Consider the following 18,151-nt stretch of genomic DNA (forward strand, 5'->3'; position numbering starts at 1 on the left):
GTGTACATTCAGCATTGTATGAAGAATTATTACTCACAACAATGTAATCAATATTTGTAGCATAGGAAGTAAGTGAGAATTATGTGAGTTCAATGAAAAGTTCAAAGCTGAAACACAGATTTTGCTATGTTATTCTTTTTGGTACCGAGTACAACTTGTTGCATGTTTATATCCAGTACTTTTTTTTTAAGTTTATTTATTTATTTTAAGAAAGAGAGGGAGAAAGGGCTTGAGCGGCAGAGGGGAGGAGAGAGAGAGAATCCCAAGCAGGCTCCACACTGTCAGCGCGTAGCCCAACGTGAGGCTCGAACTCAGCAACCATGAGATCATGACCTGAGCCTAAATCAAGACTCGACACTTAACCAACTGAGTCATCCAGGCGCCCCTGTGGTATGTTTTAAACATTTATGTCATCAAAGTCCTATATAGATGGACTAGAGTTAGTTTTGTACCAGGAGATAGAAAAAGACAAGGAACTCTCAAGAGGTTCTGCCTGAGGATGTGCACAGGGGGAACAGGGACATGTTAGAACATCACAGAGTGCATATCACATATGACCTCAAGTCACCGGCTCTAGAGCTACAATGAGCAGTGGGTGTCATATGTAAGAGAGAAATCACTGGATTCCACTCCTGAAGCCAAGACTGCACTGTACATTAACTAACTTGAATTTAAATAAAATAAATAAATAAATAAAAGAAAGGATAGAGAATACAATAGCAGGAACCACAATTATGACCAAAAGCAAAAGCACAGGGTGTTCAATATTTTACCTGTGTTTCTCAAACTGGACTATTTAATGACAAAAAATGACTTTTTACACTGAAAATGTGAGTGAAAAAGATGTGAGACCAGTTGGGAAAATGTTAAAACATGAGTAGTAAGCCATACCAAACATTAAAACATATTACAAAGCAAATTAATAAAGCATGTTAGCAGTGGCTGATAATCAGAAGATAGTAATAGATCAGGAGATAAAGCCGATAATTATATCAAATATTTATAGAAATTTGGTTCAAATATAGCAACATTTTCAAATTTATGTAGGAAAGATAAATTACCTAAAAAACAGTGCTAGGACAAATGGATAGCCATTTGGAAAAATATAGTTGGATTTCTCCTTCCCTCAGTCCGTATACCAAAATAAATTTGAGATTGATGCAGCATTTAAATATAATAAATGAAAACCTTAAAGTGCTTGGAGAAAACAATGAAGATTTTTTTAACATAAGCTTGGAGTAAGAATGACCCTTTTAAAGCAGATAACACAAAATTCAGAAAACATTAAGAAAAAGATTTGATAAATTTAACAACATACAAAGTTTTTAAAATGTAAAGAAAATTGGCAAAAGCAGCTTAAAATACTAAGGAAGTGTTAATTTCCTTTTTTTTTTTTCCTAATGTTTATTTATTCTTGAGAGAGAGACACAGCACAAGCAGGGAAGGGCAGAGAGAGAGAGGGGGGCAGCAGCTCCAGGCGCTGAGCTGTCAGCGCAGAGCCTGACATGGGGCTCGAACTCATGAACTGTGAGATTATGATCTGAGCCAAATTCAGACACTCAACCAACTGAGCCACCCAGGAGCCCTAGGAAGTGTTAGTTTCTTAGTTAGAGTAGCAAAATGGTTAAGAGTTCACATGCATATATGCACAAATTCATACATACATTCAAATGCATGCATATCTGTGATTGTAAATACATATGAAGCTTAGTTGAATTTATAAAGGGAAACTGGGGGTCACAAAAATATACTTTTCATCATATATCTTTTAAATTTCCATATTCTTTTTCATTGTCGTCATGGATTACATTGCCTTTTCTGAATAAAATACAATTCATAAAAATAAACACATGTGACCTTCTGGTTTGAGCCACAGTAGAATGGCTTGTTTTGGCCTGATCATCCAGCAAAAAACAACTATAAAAGCTGAAAAATTTTATAAAACATGGATTTGAAGGTTTTGGAAGGCATCAATATAGAAAAGGCTTGAAGGCCTAACCTCCTTGAGAGAAGGGAATGTATAATGTGAGATTCATATTCCGTCTGGCCTTTTTCACTGAAGTCATTTTCCAAATATCAGACAAGGAAACAGAACTAGGCAGGAAATGCAAGTCTTGCTGCACGGAGGAGACTGAGGGCAGATTTGGGGACTGCCATGCTGACTGCCATTTAAAGGACAAACAGCAGGGGAAAAGGAAACCCCAGAGACAGAGTTCAAAAATTAGTATACAAATCTCCCCTAAATCACGGGCTGACTTCTAAACTGCACTCAGAGATTAAGACTCCAAAAAAATTTTTTTAAATCTTAGTAGAGACAGAATGTGGGAGGTTAAAATGCTTAAGCCAAGATTGCAGCAGCCACAGGGTGTTGGGAGAATAGCTAGAGTTCAAACACTGCCAAGGTGGGATGGCTTTGGTAAATTCCCAAGGCTTAAATCTGAGACCCTAGAAGGGCTATGCTCTACTATTAAGGGCTACGCCTTGGGATTAAAGACAAAAATAAAATAGCCCTAACAAAGACTGAAACCAAGTCTTAATGGGACCAAGGTGGTCCACTAGTGCTCTGGCTGTTTTCCAAAAGAAAATTTAGCCCACCTGGAGGAAGATAACATCATTTTGAATTTCTACAATTTTGATCCAGTCCAAACATATGAGGCATGCAAAAAGAAAATAAACAAATCACCAAGAATCAAAGAGAAATAAGAAATAAAGAGGTGACTTAGATATTTTAGTTACTTGTTGGTTATTAGTTAGGTTGCCAAAAAATAAAGAGAAAGAAAATTTTAAGAGCAGCCAAAGAAAATCACACTTTGCTTTCAAAGGAGCACCAGAAAGACAAAAAAAGAGGCTAAAATTTACACCTTAAGGATCATCATTAGTATGGAAGGCAGAAGACAATGGAATACCTTTAAAGTGATCTAAAAGAAAAAGACAATTCACCTAGAATTCCCTCTAGCAAAAATATCCTTCAAAAATGAAAGTGAAGTAAAGATGCGTGATATAAATAAAAACTGAGCAAATGCACAATCAGTAGGCTTCACTACAGGATATTATAAGATAGTTCCTCATACTGAATAAATATGACCCTATGGAAACACAGACGTCAGAAATAAAGACAAACACTGGAAAAGGTAAATGCAGATGAATGCAAATGAAAAGGTAAATGCAAATGACTACTCCAGTGAACAACAATAGTATCTTGTAAGGCAGATCACAAATGTAGAAGTGAAATTTAGGACAATAACAGCACAAAAGGCAGGAGTGGGGCAAACAGAGTTAAGTGTTTGAAAGTGCTTGCATTGAGAAGTGACAAATGTGCTAATTTAATGTAGACAGTAATACATAAAGAATGCATAGTACATTCTCTAGAAATTACCACTGTAAGAAAAATAACAGAGCTAAACTCTGAATGGAGAAGGAGAAAATGGAACTGTGAAAAACAATTAAAAAAAAAAACCTTTAGAAGGCAGTCAAGAGGCCAGCAGGGAGCTCTCCTGCACTGCTATTCATCAATTGCAAACCCAACAGGAAAAGATCTACCTTGCAAGTCCTTACTAAGATGTTAGCTACTACGGCACCACACCAGCAGTAGGGAAAGATTTCTTCTCTTCTCCCTACCATAATCCAGCCAATGAACGACAATAACAACTCAGCCAATGAAAAGCCACATAGTCTGAACTCCCAGTTTCCTCCAATGGACTTTTTATTTATAACAGTCCTCCCAATTCTCCCCCTTTCCTCTATGAAAGTGCTCCTCCCTTCTGTTCTCACAACTTGCCTATAGTTTTGCTGTAGCCTACTCATCCCAGCTTGCAATTCTTTGCTATTCCCATAATATATGTATTTTTTTTTCTGGTAAAATAACTGACGGTTGTATTTTTAAGATTAATGAAATAATTAAATAAAACCTCATACACTCAAAAGTAGACAAAAAAAGGAGGAACAAGGAATAAAAAACAGATGTGCAAATGGAAAATATATACTAACCATAGGGGGTAAATATATTTCAGAGCTGACCAAGGAAAAATATATAACCAGAGGTACAAGGAGCACACACAAACTTTATTGGGCAATGCTTTGATAGGTTTGCTTGTGGAGGGATAGCCCTCACAACATGAGACTGATGGGAAGCAAAGGGGTGGGGGGTGGAAAGACACAGGAATACAATCAAGGGGCCAGGGAATCGCACAAGGGACTTAAGTGTGTAAGTGATGTCCCTTAGGAACCCAAGGGGAGCATGTCTGGTTGCTGGATGCCTCCTCTGTAATAAATGACTTCTTCAGGGCATCTTTTTATGACAAAAATATCTTCACACTTTGTACCTATTCTGAAAAAGATGTTTACATACAGAGATTAGACTGTAAACCTACTTTTACACCTACTGAAAAAGATGCTGGCTACCGAAGGGGAAATAACTAATTAGAGCACAGAATCCAGAGCCATTATTTTAACAGTTAGAATCCTGGCTCCAATAATTATTTCTTGGATGATTTTTGAGGAAGTTACTGAACCCCTCTTATCATCTATAAAATGAACATGATAATAACAGTACTCTCCTCACTGCATTGTAGTGTCGATTGTGTGAGTTTAGGTGTAAGCTGCTAAGGACAGTGCCTGGCACAAACAAGCACTATGTGAAAATGGCTATTAGTACTATTTATAAAAAGCATTTGATAGGCTTCTATTTCACACAGAAATACTAGTTGTCTGATTGCTTTGTAACATCTTTGAGAGAGCTTATGTGGTAAAAGACGTATCTTACTTTAAAAAAATTTTTTTTTAAATGTTTAATGTTTATTTATCATTTAGAGGCAGAGCATGAGAGGGGCAGAGAGAGAGGGAGACACAGAATCTGAAACAGGCTCCAGGATCCAGCTGTCAGCACAGAGCCTGACGTGGGGCGTGAACTCACCAACCGAGAGATCGTGACCTGAGCCAAACTCAGACGCTTAACAGACTGAGCCACCAAGGTGCCCCTATCTTACTTTTTAAAAATAAGTTCAAATGCAACAAACCAATATGCTCCTAAACTGACACATTTAACTACCTAATTAGGTTTATTTCTTACTAGTATGGCAATCACCCTTACATGTACAGTATTTGATTACATTATAATAACTTTTGATATTTTCTGAAGTTTGTGAGGACCTAATCAAAGTATTTAGGTATCAGGACTCTAACATTTGGCTTGTTCTCTTATTCCTGACTGTATCTCAGGGAAATATAGAAAATATGATTGGAAATATAAAGAATTTATTTGAAATTAGTCACAGCTCTATGTGACTTTGGCCAAAACAGTACATATTCATTTTCTTTTTCCATCAGCAAACTGAGAGAATAAATGGTAGTTAGATGAACTCTAAGACATTTCTCTAACACAGCATCAATCTGTGACAAATGTAAATTTATACACACACATAAACTCACACACAAGACAGGCAGAAGTTGTCCAACTACAGTTCTCAAAGGAGCCCAAGATTGTTTGTTTTGTTTTGTCGATTAAAACCATATCAAAGTTATGGGACATTTTCCAGCACATCTGTTCTGGATAATATTACCATAATTATTTCCTTCCATTGAACATCTCAGCAGTACCAAAGCAATAAGCCAAGTAGGAGCAAAAATCTTATTATTAGGCAGCAACAACTGTCTCCAATTCTTTTCTTCCCCTAATGTATGATAAACACTTCTGGTGGAATTCTTTGAGTTAAAATAAAGATCACTTGTACTTACCAGCTATAAATGAACACTCACCTCTCAGCTAAGTGCAACTACAGGGTCTGGCTTACTTCTATTACTGCAAGGTCCAGGCTGCCCCCAACTGGGTCTGGGCAGTGGAGGCTAGAGCAGGCCACAGACTTGGACTTCTGGGGTACACACTGAGCTGCCGAGGTCCAGAAGGCCCCCAAGCCGAGAGGCCTATTCCCCTGCGGCCAGATATCGCAGGAGCTCCTCAGTCTTGCCATCCAGAGCAGTGCAGCTAAGTGTGGATAAGAGGCACGTGGGAGACCTGACTCCCCAAGACGCCCTGTGCGCCCGCCACACTCCTCTGGCTCATGCGACCTTCCACACTAGGCAGGGGGAACGCAGTAGGAGGAGCCCCCAGCCCCAGGCAGATGGTGGGCTGGGGCGGCCCCTGTTAACGCGGGCCTACAGTCCCAGGGCACGCGGGGAAAGGCGAAGGGATAGCGAGCGAGCTGTTCATGCGAGATTCCTGCTTAGCATCCAGGATTGCTGGGATTTCCCAGGATCTGGGGTGCGTAGCGCTAGGACAAGCCGAAGGCGTGGACCTCTCCAGAACACCCCCAGCTACCAGAATCCCTCTTGCTCCACAGCACAATTGATAATGCTGCGAAAGTCCGATCTCGCGATACCTCAGAACCAAACTTCCCGGGATCTCAGAAGGCATGTGGGCTTGACCAGGGTCAGAGATGATGGGAGGCACCAGTGAATTACAATGGCTGGATATGTCCCAAATCAGCAGGATTAAACAGAGTATGATGTAATCGCTTTTCCAGATTCTGAATCCACGGGAGAGTGGGCATCCCCTAGTGCCTTTAAAAACTTCAAATTGATATAACTTAGCCTTTAATTTTAAAAGATTAGTGAAAGAGGATCACATTATTTGGCTAAACTATTTCTTCAACTCCTGAAAATTATGGTGCCACGGTTGAAATATCACTTCAGATAAGTGTTTTAACTCAACTTAAACGATGTCATTCTTTGTGCAATAAATTAGTTTAAACCCTAAATCTGACGTTTGGTATATTTGCAGAAATGATAGCTCTGTTTAGCTTACTGTGTTCTTCGAGAGTTTACAGTTCTTTTCGAAACATTTTAGAAATGCTAGAGAAGTCAATATTTCAAAATATAATATTGAATAGAAAAGCATACATTATAATGAGTCAACAGATTAGAAGAGAAAATCTTTTTGGAGAATTCTGCTTTGCTTGAAATACACAGATCAGTTTTATTAGATTCAGAACATTAAGGAAACACATGGTCTGGTAAACTTTAAAAGTTGAAATAATATCAATAGTATTTTATAAGCATTGACCTGTCTTAAATCCACATTTAGAATGTTTATCAATAAACTATTTTCATTAGCTCTAATATGATGTGATAATATGCAGCAATATTCATTTATATCAAGAATAAAACTAGGAATTTTTGGAATATCCATTTATCAATATTGACCAACCATTTATAGAATGTAAAAAATCACTGTGTCCCTGGGGTAAAAAGATAAGAATGTTAAAATTCTCAAGGAGATTATCCTTAAATATAATACAAGGCAAAATAGAAAAATTAGTGTGGTCAAATTAAAAGGGCATAATTTACTTCTTACCAGGAGAATTGCAGGAGAATTCCTACAGGATTTCACTTCAAGTGCTGATGGATAGGTAGTGTAGCATGATAGATGCATAGTTTCCCAAGGTAAATAACAATGATTATAATAACAAGACTAACATATACTGACCACATAGCACATGTTTGACGTTGACTACATTATACAAAATACCTCATTTAATTCTTAGAGTAATCCCTATTGGGTATTATTTGTCCCAGTTTTTAGGTGAGGTAAAGTATAGAAAGTTAAATAACTTACTCAAGGCCACACTTTGTATAGAAAAGCATAGGTAAGCAATATGAAGCAAGACTACGGACGTTCTCTTTTTTTTTTTAATTTTTTTTCAATGTTTGTTTTTGAGAGAGACAGAGACAGAGCATGAGTGAGGGAGGGGCAGAGAGAGAGGGTGACACAGAATCTGAAGCAGGCTCCAGGCTCGGAGCTGTCACCACAGAGCCTGATGTGGGGCTCACACCCATGAACTGAGATCATGACCTGAGCGGAAGTCAGACACTTAACTGACTGAGCCACCCAGGTGTCCCAAGCTATGGAGGTTCTTAAATGTTTTTATAAAATGATTTGGTTTTCTTAGATAATGGAAACTTATGGAAGAGAGTAATTCCAGTGAAAAATTTGAGGACGGATTGAAAAGGAATGGAGAGAAACAACATGAGGCTCCAGTTGGAGACACTGAAATAGTATAGGAAATTGATGATGAATATCTAGACTAGGGACAAATACGAGAAACCTTGTACTGACAAGAATAGATGGGACTTCCCTATTTGAGGGGGAGTGTGCAATGGAGAGCAAAAGATGAATCTGGGCAAAGTTTACATTTCAATCATGCTATTTAAGAAGATGTAATGTGTCTTTGGAAAAAAAAATGTGCCCACAAATCTGCTTTAAATTTTGATATTTTTAATCTACAAATGCTTAAGTTTTGACTACTTATATTTTGAACTACTGAATTTCTGGCCAGTGCTTGATAAGTGATCATGACATGATTTTCTTTACCATTTGTTCTCCAGCAGCGGTCAATGTGAGCTTCTCTATTCTTGTTTTTCTATTATCCAGCTGTCTTGCTTTCCCAGATTCTGCATGAGATTTATCTCCCTTTTCTCTGCTCCTGAACACATACTCACTTATTTTCTGAAAATGTATGAAGTATTTACTGTCTGGTCAATTTTTAGTAATTATTTTCTATCCTTCAGATTCTTTCCTCGTTTTATTCAAATTTTCCCTTGATACAATGCTTATAAATATATGATTATCTGGTCTTCTTTTTCATATACAAATACTTAAATAATCAAGTTGACTTCACAGACTTCTGGTATTAAGGATGTTATTTATATTAATGTCAGTAACCCAAGTTTAAAAGACTTGCAATAATTTTGTTAATTTAAAATGATTTCTAAATCAAAATAAGAAATGAAACTAAAAATATTTTGAAACATGATTAATTTTAATATGTTTACAAGGAAAGAGTAAATTCACCAGCAGAAAAAAAAATTACCAAAATTAACATTTTACAGATTTTTAGTCTCAAAGCACAATACATTTTTCATAGAAACAAATATATCACCATCATAGGTACCATAATATGGAAACATTTATACACAAGGCCATTTACCATTAATAAAATCAGTGGCAATGGTGATGCAATACATTAGTTTACCTTTGTTAAAATTTGTGCTATTATACTTCCTGGCCTGCAGGAGTATTTGCCAGGATACAAAAGAAAAATGTGTGACCTCATTTTGAACAACACATAGAAAGTTCTGGCTGCCTGTGCTTAACCCTATATTCACTATATTATCACTAGGAATGTTTTCATACCACTACTCTACTATGGAATAAATAGTTCATTCCACTTACTAGTAAAGCCATTCCCAAGGAATCAAACATTTTAATAGATTCATTTGGATATTAAGGAATTACTTTATACAAAATAAGAAGTGCAATATCAGGACATAATATTCTATATGCCTAAACTTAACAGAAGAGAAAAACTATACAGGTATTAAGTGGAAAACAATTTCAGATTATTTGGAGTAGGTAATGGCATAGTACTGAACTGGGAAAAATGTGATAATATGGTTCCTTTCATTTTTTGAGAGTTGATTATATTTAAATGCACCAGATGATTTTCTGAGGGCCATTCACATTCAATGTTTAGATTCATTTTATTAGTGGCATATTCAAAGCACCATATAAAAGAACATGTGAAATGTAGAACAATCATGACTATGTAATTAACTATAGAAATAACTGCTAAGAAAATATAGCAATATTTAACACAGGATTTCTAAAACCATTACATATTCATTACCTTTCCTGAAGCTAATAATGTCCCATGTTTTATTTTTACAGATTTTGTCTATCAAGATTTATATGCATTTGGCACTTTTTTGGGGGCTGAAAATAGTTGATATCTTCTGTACAGTAATGTTACAATTTTATACAAACTTCAGAAATATGGCATTTGGAATAGTCTTTACGATCCTCTTCCAAGTGTTCCATTTCACACGACAGCAAATACTCTGAATGCCTTTCCTCCTGGAGGATTCTGTAAACTGCAAAAAATACAAAAAGTATATTGATGTCATCTCTACATATAATCCTCCAAATAAATCATGCTTACTTATGACAGTCAAGAAAGCAGCTCTATGAATCCAGATGGCCAACTTTCTTAGGCTACTATAATTTATAGCTATTGGAAAGCCTGACTGAGAATGACATAATTCTTTAAATCTCGGTTGTATGCTGAGCTGAAAGTTTACTAAAATTTAAGGTGCACAGTAATAATAGTATTTTATATAGAACTTAGTAGATTCCAGATCATGTTTTCCCATATTACCACCTTTGATTCTTATAAAACAGAGTTAGGCAGCTGTTTTTCCATTTTACTGGAGGAGTACTGAGATCCAGGTTTACAACTGACCAATATGGTTAAAAGTTAACTGCAAGTTGAGAAGACAGTGATAATTAAGCAATACTCTAGAATACTAACTTAGTATTTTTAAAGCCTGATGAAATTTAAATAATGTTGCCACCATACTTATTAATATTTTTAACATCTATAGTTTCAAGTAAAGTCTTAGTGAGGAATTTAGTGGTCAAATCTGAAAGGTCCTAAGAATTTCTTCACTGAAATCGAATCACGCATACAAGCACTCAATCTCATTTTAAACACAACGTATTTTAAAACACAAATTAAAAGTGATACAGAGTCATACATTTAATTCTTTCTTAAATTATTTATATTTTATTTGGCAATATCAGTTAAGATATGTTTCATTTAAATGCTTAAAAGGTAAAACATCGATAATACCATTAATTGTTGTTTAGTCTAATTAAATGTAAACTTTTGAAGTCTTTACATTTTTGAATGAAGTTTTTCTTAATAATAAAAAGGGGCTTTTAGAGATAAACACAATAAATGCTAAGAGGGAGACCAAGTGCAATTCCTTTTACATATATATTTACATACAAGAAAAGAAAGAGGAGAGTTTTTAGAGTGAAGAAGTATGAGGGTATCACAAGAGTGCACATAAACATGTACTCACACAGACACACTAGGTTTTTCATACAAGTAGATAGCCAATCAAAAGCCATATTTATCTATAGGACACTGACAGAGTACTCTAGAAAGTAGATGTGTTTGGTGTACTTATTCTTTGTACACAGTGATACACTGGAAAAATGCATATTTCTTAGTCTACAGACCTACTGCTGAACCCAAGCTCTGAGACTGACTAGTTAGAAGAGCTTGGGCACATCACTTAACCTTTCTGAGCCTAAGTTAACCCATTTATTAAATCAGGGTTTACAGAATTGACTTTACCGGGCCATTGGTGGAGCTGAGCTACTAAACGTGCTCAGCAGTGTCTGGGAAATTCATAGCAGGTGCTCAAAAATAATGATTATTCTCAGTTTTCTCAGGATATCATCTTATAGTTTTAGAATAAATATAAGAAATATGACAGGTAAATGAAACACCACTTAGTTTTAGCTTATTAAATTGCCTATCACACTCTACAACTCAAAAATGTAGTTTATACGTATCTATTTTATATATATCATACAATATATATTATATATATAATGTGTATATATTAAGTGCTGTGTATGTGTGTGTTTCCATTTTACTGAAGACATTCCTAGGATCTTTCAGATTTGACCATTAAATTTCCTCACTAAAATTTTTCTTGAAACCAGGGCACCTGGGTGGCTCAATCGGTTGAGCATCCGACTCTTGACTTCAGCTCAGGTCATGATCTCAGTTTGTGAATTCAAGCCCCATATCAGGCTCTCCACTGTCAGTGCAGAGCCTGCTTGGGATTCTCTCTCTCCCTTCCCCCACTCGCTTGTGCTCTCTCTCTAAATAAACTTAAATTTTTTTCTTGAAACCATAGATGTTAAAAATATTTATCAGTATGATAGCAACATGATTTAAATTTTGTCAGACTTAGGAAATAATAAGTTAGTGCTCTAAACTATTCCTATGAACCACATGAGTCAGGTTATAGAGAAGTCACCTTCTTAACAATGGCTTCTTGATATGGTCTGCTGAAAATAGATGGTAAATGCAAAGCTGTCTTTTTATAAAGATGGCATTCAGATGGTTATGTGGAAGTCAATCTAGATACCCTGCATGGCACATCCTTTGGTGTCCTTTAGAGAAACTTTACCGTAGATGTGGAACCTCCACTGGCAATTCTGAAGAATCCAGTAAATGTCTAAAAGTTAGAAATTTTTCTGTATCCATACAATATACATAAGAGCTAATATTATTTGTACAGGTACAAATGATTTGAAAAATCACTATAGGTTCTGTGCTCTTAACTTACTTGATAAATAAGTTACTTGATACTTAACTTACTTGATAAAGTAAGTCATACGAATTTTCCCAAACCACAAAAATATATAATACTAATGGACCAAATAGTATGAGATGACCAGAAAGCATGGATTTATGTCATAATAGATATCAAATTTCCAATCAAAAAGAGAATTTGGTTCTGGAGAAAACCAGACTCACTCTTTTATCAAATACTTTGTCATATAACTGGATTAGAAAAATATTCAGTGCCCTGCTCACCTAGAAAGAATTACATATAAAAACTAATCTAGAAAATCCAAAGGAGGATGAAAGAAATTTCCTTATTAACAATTAACAAAAGAGTGGTTCTGACTCATAATCCGATTTTCATGTTGATTTTTATAAGCCTGGAGGAGACAGGCACCTCTGGTACTTCAGATTCTCCCATCCCTGGAAGACCAACTATTTCAGTGTGCAAAGGAAACACACTGGCACAGCCACATAACTCCAAACCCATACTAAAGTGAGTTGGTTATAAAGCAAGCATAAAGGTGTATGTATGTATATGTAGAGAACGAGAAAGAGAGACAGACACGGGAGGAGAGAGGGAGAGAGACTCTGAGTATATAAAATACAAAATATATATGTAAACAGATTTTTAAATTTACCTTTCTGAGAAGATTCCATTCTGAAAAGATGCAGTGTAAGTCTTTCTTTTGTCCACAGGCATGACGTCAACATAACCACCATGATTTCGAACCACCCCAGCATGTACTGCTGCTCTGCAGATACTGGACAGCTGAGGCAACAAGGAAAAACCCACCGTTATTAGGAAATTCCTGCTGAACTTGTCCGGTCTACTCTTCTGTTGGACCAAAGTCACTGGCACCTGTCTCTATACAGATAGTCAGCAGTTACGGGTTGATGTTCTGTGCATAAAGGAATGTTGCAAAAGTCACAGAGTTAAAGCCAATTCTGAGCAAGTCTGAAAGCAGATCTCAAGGGTGGCCACAATGGTAAACTCCCATCACCGTTTAATCTAAGAACACTTGCCTTTCCAAACATCAGGCTTTTTCTATAGTGGAAGTAAGTAATCAGATACAAATTTGCTCTTTTTATCTCTTTTTTAAATGTTTATTTTTGAGAGAGAGAGAGAGAGAGAGGGAGAAAGCGAGCGCATGAGCAGGGAGGGGTAGAGAAAGAGGGAGACACAGAATCCTAAGCAGGCTCCAGGCTCTGAGCTGTCAGCACAGAGCCCAACATGGGCTCAAACTCATGAACTGTGAGACCATGACCTGAGCCAAAGTTGGAAGCTTGACCAACGGACCTACCCAGGCATCCCTGCTCCTTTTATCGCTTAAATTTTAGCTTTTGCTAGTCACTCTGACCAAATGTTAACAGGTTACATTATCTGTACTTGGTTTATGTTCATTTTTGTCTTATTAACAGATGATAGTTCTGTATATCTTTACGGTTCCTTTTCCAAAATACAGGTGTGTATTAAATGGGGAGTTTTCTTCTATTAAATAATATAGCCTACACAGAGAAAATTTAACCATGAAGCAAAATATAAAGAACAATCACAGCTTCCAACCTATATCTGCAATGTCTATCACCTTGGTTTGAATGGTCTGACATGAGGCACTATGTTTACATTGTACCAGTTATACCTTCTTAATTGAACTGGGAGTTCTACAGAAGAGAAAATTATTGTTTCAGGTCCATGTTTTTAAAACCATTACCTATGGACTTCTAAAAGTTGACTTTTTTTTTTATTTTGCCCCATTCAAGACTTCTCCAGATTTTAACATTTGCTTTAATCCTAATGTTCTACCAAAATTTGTCAATAGCTGAATACAGCCGGAGGAAATCCCACAAAATGAAACACTTGAACTGTTTCTGTATGAAACAATCCCCCCTCATATCCCAGGGGTCTTTTCCGATTGTACTAGTGTGTTCTATTTTTCTCTCTATGCACATGTGAGTGACTTAATGTGCTGTTTTAAGTTCACATAAGCATGTGCATCTTACATGACCTTGCTTTATTACTGTGCTCTGAACTTTGTGGCATCAGTCAGAACTTATTAGATCAGAGAGCCTGAATGCCAAGCTGTTTAATCCTTTTCATGCTTTTGCTATATCAAAAAATACCATATATCTAAAACCTCGTATCGTTACTCCAAAGAGGCATTTTATTCACAGTTTAAAGTTCCTCACTGATTTAATATTTGTATCCAATATGGTTCATAACAGATAAAATTAAAAATAATTCTGTACGCATTTCAGTATTTATCTTGCTCTGTTAAAAGAGTATTATCAGCATTTTCCCCAAGGCATAAAAGTGCTTACATATAACATTCACTAAATCCAAGCACTTAATATGTTTTGAAACTATTGTTTTGCCCATAACTATGCAGTCAGCAGGCATTCCTATTTGAGTTCAAAGGTCAGAAGAGATTTTCTTTTTATACCCGTACTTTGTAAGAATTAACATATCACGAAAAAAAGAATTTATCTGTGAAAACAGTGGAACACTTTTAATGAATGCAGAAATTAACTTTACTTGTAACAAATGAGAAAAATTCAAAGCAATAAAATGTACAAGTAGTAACGGAAAGAAACAGAGAGAGAGAAAGGTGGAGGGGTTGAGGGAGAGAGAAATTTTTCCATATCTTGTATTTAAAGAAATAATATATTTTGTGTGTGTGGGGGGAGGGGGAGTTTGGTAGTTAATGCTTGAATCTCTGAATCTGCACTGACCACATAATAGTAGTCCTTGCATTTCCAACTAACTCTTAAAATGATTTTATACAATCATTTCCTATACATAATTGCCTATGCAGTCCAATAAGGTAGGAAGATAAAATGATCTCAAGACACAAAGTCTAACAAAACCTAAACTCTAGAAAAATAGACGGCCTATAGGTATAAGAGGGTATAGGATATTATGAAAGATTTTCACCGGGCATGATTAAAATTTAAAGTTTGGTGCTTAAAGGGACAATCTAAAAAGAATAACTTCTTCTGAAATCTTTGAAGATTCTAGATAGGCTTATTCATGTGCATTTATGGATTTATTTCTTCAACAAATATTTATGTGCAAGGTATTTGCTAAATTTCTGATGTCACTGTGTGCTCTAAGTTTTGTTAAGGCAGGATATAATTCTGTCTTGTTCACAGGTTGGCATACATCAAACTGTTAATAAAAAATGATGCTCCAATTGCCTGGCTGTTGCCCTCATGGAACTTCAAAATAATAAAAGAGATAGAGAAATAGTCATAACACTAACAGAATCAGGTAAGTGCTAAAAGTAAAAAAAAAATAAAGTTCTAGGGGTTGAAAGAAGGGCTATGTAATACATGTAGTAGGAGATCCAGCAAAACACTCCACAGAGAAAGTGGCAATAAATTAGGACGTGAAGAATGACCATGATTTTAACAGTCAGGAAGATAAGTAAAGCATGAGGACTAATAAATTATTATACCAGCAGGACATTTAAGCTGCATATAAGCACAGGGCAAAACTGAAGCCTGGGAGGGACTCAGATGTGGAGAACAATTGCAAAGGTAAAGCTGAATGAAAACAAACCCTGGACTTCAATGAACTCACCAACAGAAATAAGGTGGTAAATACTGTTTCAGGTCTCTTTTTACAAACCTACTTCCATGGTATTCTATTGAATATGTGCTTCAAGAGTATATTTCCTGAATTTGTTTTTGCAACTCTCTGGCTTAGAAATTTGTAACGGTTTCTAAATGTCTGCCACATAAAATCTAAACTCATCAACATGCATTCAGACTCTCCATTTACATGTTTCAAGAGCTGGATACCCCACCCCTCACACAAAATTGGCTGCAACCCCTTTTAGATTCAATGCTCACCTGCTCAAAGATAAGCAAACCTATGTGTTATGCATACATCTCGCTTGCTGTCATCTCCCCGTTTTTGTAAGTGTTGTTCATCCCACCTAGAATGTGTCCCTAATCCAATTCCCCAACCCACACTTGAAACCTGGCTCAAAAAGCACTTGTCCATACCGAAGGCCTCCCAGCTAAGAGTCCTTGTCCAACCCAGTAATGTTGTCCATTATAACATCCCCTCAAGTGCTTTCTTTTCATATGTATTTTAACATATTATCTGTTCTTGATTTTATGGTGCTCTTTAAATCTTGCCATTTGCAACAATACAGACGGAGCTAGAGTGTATTATGCTAAGCAAAATAAGTCAATCAGAGAAAGACAAATACCATATGATTTCACTCATATATGGAATTTAAGAAATGAAACACACGAATATATGGGAAGGGGTAAAAAAGAGGAGAGAGGGAAACAAACCACCAGAGACTCAATGACAGAAAACAAACTGTGGGTTGATGGAGGGAGGTGGGTGGGGGATGGGCAAGATGGGTGATGGATACTAAGGAGGGCACTTTTTGTGATGAGCACTGGGTGTTGTATGTAAGTGATGAATCACTGAATTCTACTGAAACTAATATTGCACTGTATGTTAACTAAAATTTAAATTTAAAAAACTGGTAAAAAAATAAAATTTTTTAAAACAAAAGAAAAACATGTTCCCTTGGCAGTGTAAGATATTGTTCATACATTTGACAATCTCTTAATTATCAAGTTTACATTACAAATACTGAAGAACCAAAAGGAAGATTTAAAAAAACAAAGTGAGGGGCACTTGGGTGGCTCAGTCGGCTAAGTGTCTGACTCTCGATCTCGGCTCAGGTCATGATGTGGTTCCCGAGATAGAGCCCCATGTGCTAACACTGTGGAGTCTACTTGGGTCTCTCTCTCCCTCTCTCTCTCCCTCCCCTCTGCTCTCTCTCTCTTTCAGAATAAACTTCAAAAAATAAAAAATAATAAAAATACAAAATGAATTTTCCTTCAGAAGGATGCCTCTGGTCTATTTCAAAAGTGTCTGATATAACATATATGGGCAGGACATAAAAAAATTTTGGTAAAAATAAATTATTATGCACTCATATTTGCATAAGAATAGTTGTTTTTCAGTGTTATTATTGATTAGCTTCTCTGAGAATATGTATACCAACACAGAATCTGTTTCCTTTTTCTATATATAAATGTATATACATACATTCAAATATTGTGTAAACACATATATACATGAATACTGAGAGCTGCATAAATTAAGGTACTTACATCAGAATAAACTCGAGTTCCAATTACACGAGCATAATGTGGATTTGCCTGCATACAGTTACGAGGACAGTAGACTCTGAAAAAAATATATATATACAAATATTAAGTAGCAGGTTTCTTTAGCCATTCTTACTCATAAGACCACAGACATGCATACACAAATGTTAACAGCATTCTCACCCTATTCATTTTTTTTTTTTTTTCTAAAATAGGTCAATTGTAGAAGCCAGGCAGTAGATGCAATTGCTTCTGCTTAATTTACCCACTTCCAGCTTTTGGCACAAATGTGTTTCTTTTATTTTCTAACTTAACCAGGAAGCTTTCTAATTTAGGGGTTAAGCAGAAAGACACATCAGGTTGTATCTCTCAGTATCTGGGAACTGTACCCAATGTTTCTGTAGGATTTAATAAACAGGTAACTTGAAAAACTGACTCATTGTCTGACTCACACATCTAGCTTCTTTCTTCTATGTTCACATCTTTGGTATATCCTTCAATTCCATGGTTTTAAATATGATTATAAGTTACTGATTTCCAAATATGTATCCCCAGTTGAGACCTCCTAGTTCCAAATTTGTGTCCTATTGCTTATTCAATATCTCCACTAAAATCTAATAACAATTTCAAACTAAGGGTGTTTACAACCAAATTCCTAATCTTTTCCTCCAGTCCCCATATCTGTTCCTTATGTAGGCTTCATACAATAAATGGCGACTGGGGCGCCTGGGTGGCGCAGTCGGTTAAGCGTCCGACTTCAGCCAGGTCAGGTTCTCGCGGTCCGTGAGTTCGAGCCCCGCGTCAGGCTC

At 36.2% G+C, this 18,151-nt stretch overlaps 1 protein-coding gene across 2 annotated transcripts in view; it reads right to left on the reverse strand.

Moving 5' to 3' along the window:
- Positions 1 to 8,798: 8,798 nt before the first annotated feature.
- CRISPLD1 (cysteine rich secretory protein LCCL domain containing 1) overlaps positions 8,799 to 18,151 on the reverse strand; it is a 48,590-nt gene continuing 39,237 nt past the window's right edge. For both annotated transcript variants that reach the window (XM_049633234.1, XM_049633235.1), the window contains 3 exons: positions 17,346 to 17,421; positions 12,842 to 12,972; positions 8,799 to 9,924 (listed from right to left, as the gene is read on the reverse strand). In XM_049633234.1, coding sequence (XP_049489191.1) covers positions 9,873 to 9,924; positions 12,842 to 12,972; positions 17,346 to 17,421 — 259 coding nt within the window. In that variant the 3' untranslated portion in view covers positions 8,799 to 9,872. The remainder of the gene's footprint in view (positions 9,925 to 12,841; positions 12,973 to 17,345; positions 17,422 to 18,151) is intronic.

The sequence above is a fragment of the Panthera uncia genome, chromosome F2 (assembly GCF_023721935.1).
Source record: "Panthera uncia isolate 11264 chromosome F2, Puncia_PCG_1.0, whole genome shotgun sequence".
Taxonomy (NCBI): domain Eukaryota; kingdom Metazoa; phylum Chordata; class Mammalia; order Carnivora; family Felidae; genus Panthera; species Panthera uncia.